General features: G+C 34.1%; 1 protein-coding gene across 1 annotated transcript in view; it reads left to right on the top strand.

Annotated features, from left to right (window-relative positions):
- Window positions 1-12,302, top strand: part of LOC124533708 (mediator of RNA polymerase II transcription subunit 13) — a 58,860-nt gene that overhangs the window by 12,591 nt on the left and 33,967 nt on the right. The window contains exon 2 of the mRNA XM_047109156.1: window positions 3,923-4,223. Within this exon, the coding sequence (XP_046965112.1) occupies window positions 3,923-4,223 (301 nt within the window). The remainder of the gene's footprint in view (window positions 1-3,922; window positions 4,224-12,302) is intronic.

The raw sequence follows: 12,302 nt of genomic DNA, 5'->3' as shown, positions 1-12,302 counted from the left end.
TATAGCTGTGGGAAATATACGATTGTGACTCTTAAAAGTTAAACCGACCATTAGATTTAAGGGTTGATCGAGGTCAGATAAATTAATAGGTGAACTTTTATTGTAATGAAGTATTAAACGAGCTTGAATAAATTAATTACATCTATTTTAGAATGCTCATGTTTTTTTATAATTTGTATATTATATTTATTTATATATTCAATTTACTTGGATGTTTTAAAATGTTACTTCTTTAAAACGAAATGTTGACTTTCTTCGTTTTTTTTAAACTTTTATTTGACTCTACTCTTTTACAAGTAAATGTGTGAGATTTGTATAGTAAGTGTAAGTAGGTCGGTGCAACTCATATCAAAACGTTCCCTATATTTTTATGGGCCCGTAAGATTTCTATACGTGAGTTGATTTCCTAATCTCTTCATGATCTTTTATGATATATATGTCTTATAAGTCCTTATTACATCATTTATACACATATTTTTCTAATTAAATTATCCAATAACTATAATAAAATTCAATAACGATAACACGTTTTATAATGTAAACAATTGTAATTGCAACATGTCTACATGTCTTATCTTGATTATTGATTTACGGAATATGTACAGCGCTCCAAAGTGATCGCATGGTAACAGTAACTTGGCACTTACCTACGCCATTAGTGGACTAGATCGTAATAAATCACGGACGATTATGACCGTTATCGCGAAGGAGCAGATGTTAGATTTGTTCGTTGCTTATACTAGAACCTTATAGTGAAATGACACGCGCAATCCATAGTAATGATGTTCGCGGAAGTAGCCGACATGAGGCGATCATGTCACGCACCGTGTCACCGAGCTCGGTCGGAAAAGTGTAAAGGTATCGATTTTGATACAAATTGTACTAAAAACATCTTAAAAGATGAAATAAGCTGATTTAAAGAAAGTATTTATTATACCTCGTATACATATTTACGCCTTGGGATCCTTGTGAGTTGAATATTTGTCGCATTTCAAAAATAAACATTTTATCTTTGCTGTGTCGTTGTCGTTTATACTCTTTTTTTTTTTTTGCTGCATTAAATTGTTCTCTAAATTTAATTTAGCTAAATATTGTAAAAATATAACATAGTTTATAATATATTTCAAAGCTAGTTAAAAAGGCAGGACTATTAAAGTTAGTACCTGTACTTTTAAGACTAGGCAATATTTATTAACTGCTAACTTATCTGATGCCGGTTCGGTAAAATAACACGTTTACCTGTCTGATATCTTAAACGTCTCAATGTTGAAAATTCGATCTGTATAAATTTACGTAAAAGGAAATACGTTCAGTAAGTAAGTATAAACTATGTCTCAATAATATTACAACACTTACATTTGTATTGTACAATTTATAGTTATTTAAATATGTGTATAAAAATACATAAAAGTATGATAGAAAAATATATCAACAGAAAAAAATCAAAACCGACCCCCTAGAGAGTAGTGACGTCACAGAACAAAAATGCAGTAGCGAAGTGCAGGGCCGGGGGCGAGCGCACGCGCACGTCTCTGTCGCCGTCACATCATCCTCGATTGTTTACCCCGCTAGTAACGTAACCGCGCTGTTGCCGCGCCGTGTTCGCCTCCTCTCACTTTCGCGACGCTCTGTCCCGCTCTTACGTAGTAAACCCTTCTCGCTCTCGGCTAGCGGTGTTCGACTTTTTTGGACATGCAGTTTTTTCCGTTCTCGGTTATGCTCGCTTTACGGACCTACATTGTTTACAGTCAACTGTTTATTTAATTGTACATATTTTATGGTTCCGGTAGTTTCTCGATTAGATAAAACCAAGTTCTAGCTAAGGACAACAATTGTATTGAGTGTTATTACGCGTTTCTAAAACAATGTCTCATACAAAACTAAATATATCCGTTATTCATACAGCTCCAACCGACAAAGTAAAAGTAAATTGGAAACGAAACACTAACACTGTAATAAATCTAAAATGTAGGACACTATTGAATCGGGGTCATATTTAAGCCCAACACTGGATAACATGCCGAGAAAACATTCCAAAGGGTATATTAAGTAATTTTCACTTATTTATATTGATGTAGTGTTTCGTACTTTACGAACAAAATTCTTACCGAACTACGAACTTCGTGCCCTTATTTCTGCTTTAATTTCATAAAGTTGCATCAAGTTACGTAAGTTGACTTTAGATCCGGTCATGGTGGAAATTTCCCAGGAAACTCCCTGCCTTTCAACGGCTTCAACCGGGCGTTATCGCCCGGGTCGGTGAGTCCGTCAGACGACGTCGTTCGCCTCGCATTTTAAATTCAAATAACCGCAGATTTTCTGACGAAGTTTCGTTTTACGAGCCGAGAGCTTTGTCGACGAATATTTTTGCTTAATATCAGCCGTGCCGCTGCGTTCGCTTTGATGTAGCCTTTGAATTACCATTGTAATCTATTGACCCCTTTGTACGAGTATCGGAAAGACATTAGCGACGAGTGAAGACATTTGTCGAAGATTTTGCTCTTTTATTGAGTAGCTGTTACAGCTTTCATTTAAGAAATCGTATTTTAGTTATAAAAAAGAACATTGATCGATTTTTAAACACCCCATGGCGATGTTGATACCGATGCGTGGTCACGTCATACGATAGAAAGTGAGTTGGTCCCGCGCGAGCGCATCGGGCGTTAGAAAGCGGCCGGTCTCAGACGTCCACCGAAACGGCGATCGGCATGCGTCTGCGCATTCTTTCACATAACCGTCCGACATGATTATGCGCAATGTGGAACGGAGGCAACATTAAGATGAACCAAATATTGATATACATTTCATGATACTAATCTATTCAATTATGGATTCGTTTAAAACTAAACGTCTAGTCGAAAAGAAACCCAAGTCCCCTCTATCGAAGCCGTTCGATGCGACCCCACGCGCGTCTGCCAGGTGCGTGGAGCCCTTCCGCTGCAGATGGCTACGTCGGGAAGAAGTCCGTTGACCCTCTTAGCTGCGGCTATTAATATTTAACACCTTCAGTATAGCAACAAAACGTTTGATTCGCCTTTCGACCTTCGTACTATATATATATTTATTATTACTCTTTTAAAACATAGACCCCGTTATCAATTTGAAAAAGTCTTTAAAAGATGATAACCCCACTTCATATAATTACAATTGTGATGATTTTCATATTTTTTCTTTACATATGTATTTGAAAGGTGTCTTTGACGACTACTACAATTCATGAAATCCTTTTATTTGTGCACTCATATTCCTGACTTCGTACATGGGGTATTGACCTGTTGCTAACATTAACGCGCATGCGCATCCGCAAGGTCATATCAACATAACTATGTTGCTGATCTCGACTCAATAATACGATCTTTAATATTTTATCTCTAAAATTTAACCGTATTGTAAGCTGAGATTAAATCTAGTGACTCAATTTAAGAAAAACCTTAGGTAAACTCGAGAATGAAAATTGTGTTATTCAATTTAAATAATATATTACTTATACATACTTGTTTTACGTAAGTCGCAAGGTAATCAACACTAGTAGGTAATTATATTAATGAGGAAGAAAATATTTTACACCTTATATGTACAAATAGTTTAGTATGATGTTATTTAACTAATTCAAATTAAATAAAACTCAAATGAGTACGATCATTTGTTAATGATACTATTTAATTATATGTAGGTACTGCTTTTTTATTATTGTTTATATTTAGAAAATAAATTACTATTTCGTATTTCATGCTCCAATGTTATCAATAGCATATACCGTTTCATACACTGTGTTACTAATTATTATAATGTTGTTAACTATATTAACATAATCAAGAAGAATAAATTTGAAAATTCGTTTCATACTAATTTTGTCATAAGGTGTGGATATTATTTTATATAAGTTGTGATATTTTCGCTAAACGGATACAATTTGTTCCAGACGGAGCTGTATGGCATAAAATGGCGTAAACTAGTGTGGGGGGAGACGAGCGGCGGCGCCGAGGGCGAGGAGGGCGCCGCGCCGCTCGCCGACCCTGTCATCAGCAGCTACGCGCGCTGCCTCGCCGGCGACATCCTGTGCGTGTGGCGGCGCGTGCCGGCCCCGCAGCCTCTCGACATCGACATTGGCATGGCCGCGCCGCCACCGCTCTCCCTGCGAGCCTCGAAGGAGCTATGGATCTTCTGGTACGGCGAGGAGCCGGACCTCAACGGACTCGTCGCACCCGAACTTATCGCCAGCCGTGAGTATTTTATGATATACTTTACTAATTATGAGACGTAATATATACAGGTACTTTAGTTTCTGCTAATCGTGATTTTATAACAATGTAACTCTTTAGAACATCGTAATTTAACGTAATTTTTAATGAATAATAAATTTTTTTAAACTTTTTTGCAAAGTTTTCGACTTTTACCCCAAATTTTACTAGAGTTCGTCGAAATGTTTTTTTACAAATGTTACGAAAACATAAATTAAAACGAAAAAAAAGTGATATTGAACGTTTAAAGTGTAGTACTTACAGCAAGTAATCATGTTTTGGCGCGCTAGCAGTTTAATGTCTGAACTTAACAGCTCGTTTAACAAGCCTCCGGGAGATGTTGTATCATCGGTAACAATTACGCGAAAGATTAAGATCGTGCGACGTCATTCCTTCTCGAGGCTCGAGTAACGGGGACCGGGAAAACTTGAGCGGCTAATTAATATAATAAATTACGTATACAGTTCACTTTTAACTTGTAGACATGATCGCTTAAAACGAGATGTACTATTTTCCACTTAAAAACTGTAATAATATTGAAAATGAACTGTAATTAAGAAATACGGTTAATGTTGAGAGTTATAAGAAATTAAATCATTATCTTCAGTGTGACGATCGAAAGTAAAAATGGATAGTTTCATTGGCTATTATAAAACAGCTCGTGTCACAGTGTATCGTCAAATTACACTACGGAAAAATGATATTGAACCCTCCCATGCCACAGTAATAACATAAAATTGTAGCTGCTGAAACAAGAATCAAAGTAAAAGTGTTGGCTAGGTGTCAAGAAAAGTTTGAGGCGGTGCCTGTCGAAGGCTAGTCGTGAACGACTCCGCTTCAAGTGCAACAGGTGGTCTTGATAAAGTTAGCGGGGAATACTTTGCGATGTGTTTCGAAAGTGAACGACACACGACGCACGTTCATTTATTTGTACAATTGACAAACTGATGCGATACAGTACGATGGCTTGTTGTTATGCTTTTTAATCAACAGATAATAATAAAAGGTGACAATCTCTGTGGCTATATTATTAGTTATTAGTGACCCGCCCCGGCTTCGAACGGGTGCAATTATATATCACAGTAGAAACTTCGTGTTTCTTCAAGAAATTGTCCATGTATTCTATATTCTCGAATCACTTTATCTATTAAAAAATCGCATCAAATTCCGTTGCGTATTTTATTCCATTAGAATCAGATGTATTGTATATTTAAAAATACAGTTTATTAATTGTTTTTCTCCATGAAGATAACTTTGACCACTCAAATCATTTTACTTTCATACTATCGCACAGTTCATAAAGCGCGATTGGTTTTCCGCAATTCGTTTGAACAGTTCGCCAGCTCATATAATACTCTGCAGTCGAGAATTATACAGTTACCGTAATGACTAGAAACTTCAAATCGACAATGTGTTGAGCAATACTAAAGATTGTTAATTGCTCGAAGACACGATACGTCCACGGATGTACGTTGTACGGTCGTGCCAGTGTATCCGTTGAACGTTCGAACTCCGAAGATGTATGTATGTAAACTGAAAAAAACAATTAACGTGTTTAAATATATGTGATAGTAATGTTTAATGCGTGTAGATTACTATGTAACTGGTTACATTCGTTTTTTTTTTATTATTATTTTATTCGACGGATATATATGTAAACTACAGTATAACTAAGTTTACTTTAGTATTACAACAAATATAAATTACTAGCTGTCGCCCGTGATCTTGCCCGCGTAGAAATTGATTATAAATAGTTTAACAGAACAATTTAATATATTACGTTAATTGGTTCGACTTCTGTGGTCGAGGCCTGGTGGATATCAGACTAGTCGAAGAGCTTACATTCCTTAGTGGGTGTCAACTCAATAAAACGATCCTAGTTACTAAATTTAAAGGTCCTTACTTATAGTTTACGCTCGGCAATGATGAATCCAACAGTTAGTACTGAAAAGAAGAAGAAAATATTTAAAAGATAGATAATTACAATAAAAGTAAAAAAAATAACAATTTAAAAGTAATTGCAAACATCTTATACGAGAATTCAAATTAGATCAGAATAGAAAGAAATAATATATTCAAGTGGATATGTTTATTTTTAGAGAGTTTTATGAGATTTTTTATAAAAAAAGTGTAACTAATCAAGTGAAATTTAATCACAACCTCTTTATCTGATATAATTTTTTCGTTTCAATATTGATCGCTAAGTAGGTATCGATTCTTTATTCTAATATCTGATCAGAAGAGATAAATGCATCTTTAACTGAAATAAATAAATATTGCAAATTTTGTGACGACGAACGATAAGTCATTGTTATCGTACGAAATTCTACATAGTACCGTTTTCCTCCTCGTTTATTTATTTAAACGATACCGGCCATACCGGCGCGGGCGCAGCACCGGCGAGCAAGTTCAAGCGACCGATTCCTAAAATAGACCGTGACATAAATCTACATAAACGGTCCTTATTTTGGTCGGTGCCCATTGTGACGGTGACGACTCTCGAGCTTTTCTCTGAAATTCACAAGGATTTTCTTTGTTATTTATATTTGATAACGATCGTGTTGTGTGCTACATAACGTACTGAGATTGTTTTATAATCAATCTTTAAATTTTATTTTTGTTGAATGTAATGACTCATAAATTTTCCATTTCTGACCAATAAAAACTCTTCTCATATAAGTGGAGTTTATTGGAAGGAGTTCTGAAGATTTTTTTCTGAAAATCTCAATAAATCACCTACTTTATTTGAAACTCCCACTACAGCCCAACCCAGATAGACCAACTATAGAAAATACCCACTAAAAACTCCGTCTCTTCAGCAGACGCCACAGAATCGTTTTCGCATGTTACCTTGACTTCCTGATAAAAGAATTAACCACACTCAATATCTAAAGCATAGACGATTATATGAACAATTAAATTATCATATTCCTATAATACAGCATAGTAAATTACTTTTTTTAACACTCAATATGGAATATAGATTAATAATAATGTGTAATTCGGTGTATTTATTTAACGTTTGCTTTTATTAATTGTATGTAATTAAAATTTTCCTTGTGCAGAATTTACAGTATCGGCCGTTTGTGACCGTGATCGTCAATTATTTTAACCTTGCGTACTTATTTAGCTCAGGAACAGCATTCGGAAGCTGACCACAGCTTAGTACATCTGAGATTAAAATACTATATCGTATGAATAATAATTTTATCATTTGAATGCAATGCAATGAATGCAAATGCATTGCATCAATACTAGTACAAATATTTATACTACATAACATGATTTAAAACAGGTTAAAATATATATTTTTTAGTATTTATTTCTTTCACGAAATAGTAAGTACTCAGGCTCTTGACGGTTTTTATAGGCTATCACTATATTCTGATAATTTATATTCATTTAAATGTACAACATGACGTCATCAGTATTAACAAAATTTTAATGTAGATGTAATCGACTGCAAATTTAAATGAAAAATTAATTGCATTTATAACCTCTTTCTTTATTTTTGGAGTCGGTTAAAATAGAGAACGAAATGGTATTTCAATATTGTTTCGAAATAATTTGATTATTTAAATGAACGCATGCTTACTTTGCAAAAGATGCATTTTGTTTACAAACGTGTTTCACATAGTAATAACTAAATTATACATGTATATAGATATATGTAGTTCTTTCATAGATGTTTGTAGTTTGTTTTGAGATATTACAAGATTATTTTTATACTATTTTGTAAGGAAATAGATTATTTGAATAAAATCTTACCTGATATCTTAAATGCAAAGTATGTTTGTTTGCAGTCACATCAAGTATTAGCCTTTCATCGTGTAATTTTTTATACACGTTGTCAGGAATACAGAAAAAATCCAATCTAAAATCTGATATAAATTTGCACATAACCTTTTTGCTCTTATATTATGAAAGCATTTTCTTAGTAATGAATACAATTCAATCTATATTTTTTATATTATTTAATATTATAAATGTGAAAGTAAGTCTGTATGTCTGTTGCTCTCTCATGGCTAAACCATAAAACCGAATTAGATGAAATTTGTTGTGAAGCAAAATTGAACTTCAAGGAAGGCTACGTTTATTGCCTAACACATGACAACCAACGCCCTAATACGCGAGCGAAACCGCGGGCTTCAACTAGTGATATTGATTCATTTATATGAGATGACCTTTCATTATTATTTAATTAATATGTTTAGTTTTATTATCATATTATAATTTATTGTACATAAGCATGTAAACCAGGAAGGCGTTATTCGAGCGGCTGGTTGCGTAATGTCACACCTAGGTGGCAACGAGGCTTAACGATATTACGTGAGCAGAAGCGCCACGCGGCTTTATAGAAGGCCGAAACGCTAATCGGAAGTGGCTCTATCGTACTCGAATCGGTGTTTAAACTTTGTATTCAATAATTATAATCAGATATAATATCATGGGAACGATAATTCAAACGCGTCTCGGCAAACGTAGGGTAGGACGTCCTCAAGCATGGTGGAGTGACGATTTATGCAAGGCGGCAGGCAGGAGTTGGATGCGAGTAGCCGGAGAAAGACCGCAGTGGCGTGCACTTGGAGAGGCCTATGTCCAGCAGTGGATAAAATCAGGCTAATAATGATGATGATCTTTCAAAACCTATGATGTCCTCCTTCACTAAAAGCTTCTTTATATATCACAAAAATACAGGACAATATTTCATATTTTTCATTTGTGATAAACAGTATTACAATCGAAGAAATAATAGAGATAAAAATACCTTAGATTTACGTTTTCAATGCTATTCTAATAGCACGACTATATTGTGCACTGCAAATAATTTATGATTAATATATCTTTATTTGTAATACAACACTATAAACAGCTTCGTCGGTATTAAAAACGCAATTTTTCGCTAATCACAATCACAGTGAAATTCTTAGATCTTAGATTATTATTAAAGCTCTCGACCAAAGATATCACGTTTATTAGTATTAGATGACAAATATATTTTTGCAATTGCTATAGACGAAGTATATATAGATTCAAAGTTCGTGAATGAATAATTTTAAGACATTTATTGATGTGCTGTATAAGTATATGGCGACATTTTTTTTCGGTAGCTTAGTGTACAGCTATAGGATACGATGTCTACACTATTTAAAACAATAATAAGAGCATTAAAATAAAACATATAAATTAATAAAGTAATATATTCGTTGTTTGATTTGGTATTAAATAAAACGTATCAAAGACTTATCGATTTTTTTACGCTATATTAAAATAACAAACAGTAAAATGTTAACTTTATTACATATTTTATATATTAATGATGTATTTTTAAGCATAAAACCAATATTTTTCGAATAACAGACCGTATAATTATAAATACAGACCGTAAATACAAGTTTTCGCCAACGATATATATCTCTCTTTTCTGTTAACCCACTTCTGCTTATAAGGGGATGGATACAAGGGTGGGCAAGGACGCAGTATCGACTCGCGATGTTCTGTGACATTTTTACCCTCCGCCCTAACATTCTGTTTTTTATTCAATAATACTATGCTCTTAAATCTTAATGTAAAACTTTTACGTGTAAAAATCTTGTTAATCTTAAAACTACGGCGACGATAGGATTTTATATTCTGGTATAGAGATATGTTTGAATAAAAATCTATTATTTAGCTTCAGCCTACGGTTTGGCTCGTGCTTGAGGAATGATTTTTCTCTCTCTTACTCTCACCGTTAATATATATTTTAATATATTTCCCGGCCTATTTCATACAAATAAATAATAAGATGTAGTTTACTATAAACTAACACATATTACTTATAATATTAATAGTCGAGCGAGGGTAGTATCTAATCTGATAATCTATTTACAATCGTCAGTTGTCAGCCTTATTTACATTAGCTCTATAGTTATTCAGTGTACGCATCATTACCGTATACATTGTAATAAATTTAATCCTTAATGTCTCTTAATGTTGTGCTAATAACACCTGTTCGCCTTATATTCAAACAAGTGTCCAGATCCTTGGATTGTCTCCGCTAAACCGGTGTAATAGATTCGTATAATGACGTTAAATTGTTAATGCGATACACAATTAGAATCGTTATCAACACTGCGTAAGGACGAAAGTGGATTGCACTCGCGAAGTATGGCTAGATGAGAAGGTGGATGCTGCGTTCGATCGAAGGTCGCCGCCGATCAGAGACGGACGGAAATAGCTGGACGTATGGCAATTTCCCGTCCGATCAAAACCATTGACACCATATTTATGTACATAAAAATCCTTGGACTGATGATCAAAAAACAATATTCTACACCTAAAAAGTAGGATCAAAACACTTTGAATTTTTTTTTTTTATTGAATGCCTAAATACACAAATATTTACAATTTTTTATTATAATCTAACGATATTATAAGATCACAAAGAAGATAGGTAATGATTACGATCTTTCAAAACGATTTAGATCGGCTCGACTGCTAATAATTTTACTTAAAATATTGAATTCAAATTGACTAGAAATAAAAACTCCGATTTAATAGTTAACACAATTAACAAACGAACCCTTTACGGAGTTAGAGGTTATTCGAAACTTGAGAGTTTTATAATTCCATAAAAGAAAACTACGCCATCAGCCTATCATGCTCGTATTGTTAACATTGAACCTCTCTATTATTCTAGTAATAATACAAAGTACAATAAGAAGTACAAAATTGTAATGATTTTAAGCGACATAGCTGTATTGATGCGCTCCTGTCTTATATATTTCATTATGATTGCTAGTTCAAACCCAGGCAAGCACCGCTGAATGTAATGCTAATATGTATTTACAATTCATCTCGTGCTCGGCGGTGAATAAAAACGTGAGCATACACATGTGTTAACCACCAATCTGCTTTGGAGCAACATGGTGGAGTAAGCTACCAAACTTCTCTAAAGAGAAAGGAGGCCTTAGCCCAGCAGTGGATATTTACAGCTATTTATAAAGAACATTTTGGCTAGACGAAATGTACTTCGAGGATCAAAATGTGCTCTTTTTTCAATAAGTGTCTTAATAGGTCCAAAAGAGCGACTCAATTATACAATAAGTACAATAAGCATGAATCGTATGTAATCGATATCGTAATCGTATATACACAGGATAGAGAAAAGACCTAAATACGAATAAGGCTTATAACGCACCATAGAGTAGATGCAAACACATATGTAAATTATATTTCTAATATTTCAAACGAATTCGGATTGTTAAATTATTTATCCAAGCCACCCTTACGTAAGGTAGGCAGTTAATTTAAATATTGATTTTTTTTTTGTATATCTTCTCTCCTAAATAATAGCGATATAAAAACGTCGCAGTTACAAGAATTACGGGTAAAAATGATATTATAATCCCCATCAAACGTTTAACTCTGCGTACGCGTGTATAACGTCCCCTAATGCCGCCGCTGGCAACAATTTGCGAGGAATCCTTCCCAGTCTAACTGCGTACGTGAGCCTATTTGCGACGAGATTAACGGTTGACCCGGGCGGCAGGCGACAACGGATTATCTGTATAGCTTTCGCGGATGCGGCGAGCTATGGCGGAATGTAGCGCTAGAGATGAAACGATTTTTGCTAGAATATATCTCAGCCGTGAATGGTAATGCTGTGATACAAGTAAGAAAAAACGTTTACGCGTAATTGTGTGTTTAGATAAAAATCTTTATTAATTTTGATACGCATTTTTCAGTAGCTCTATCACAATTGTATCTCTAAGATACGTTATTCGGCGACGAGTATGCCGCAAGTTAAGTGCCGCCGTTAACATATATAACTCGCTTTCTTTTTTTATAATTTCATATACTGAACAGTCACACATATTGTTTGAAATAATAAAAAGTTTGCGTTTGCTACTATTTGATTTTATTTTCTTGTGAAATATTGTAATTAATTATTTTTCAAACTATTTAACAGCTTAATAATATTCTCAAGTTCTTAAAAAAACATTTCTATCAACATCAAACTATTCTTTATAGTAGGCTCATATAAGTATAAATCGTCATGATACAGCTATGATTTAA

This window comes from Vanessa cardui, chromosome 11 (genome assembly GCF_905220365.1).
Source record: "Vanessa cardui chromosome 11, ilVanCard2.1, whole genome shotgun sequence".
Lineage (NCBI taxonomy): Eukaryota > Metazoa > Arthropoda > Insecta > Lepidoptera > Nymphalidae > Vanessa > Vanessa cardui.
The sequence above is the reverse complement of the archived record's forward strand: the minus strand, read 5'-3'. Positions and strand labels throughout refer to the sequence as shown.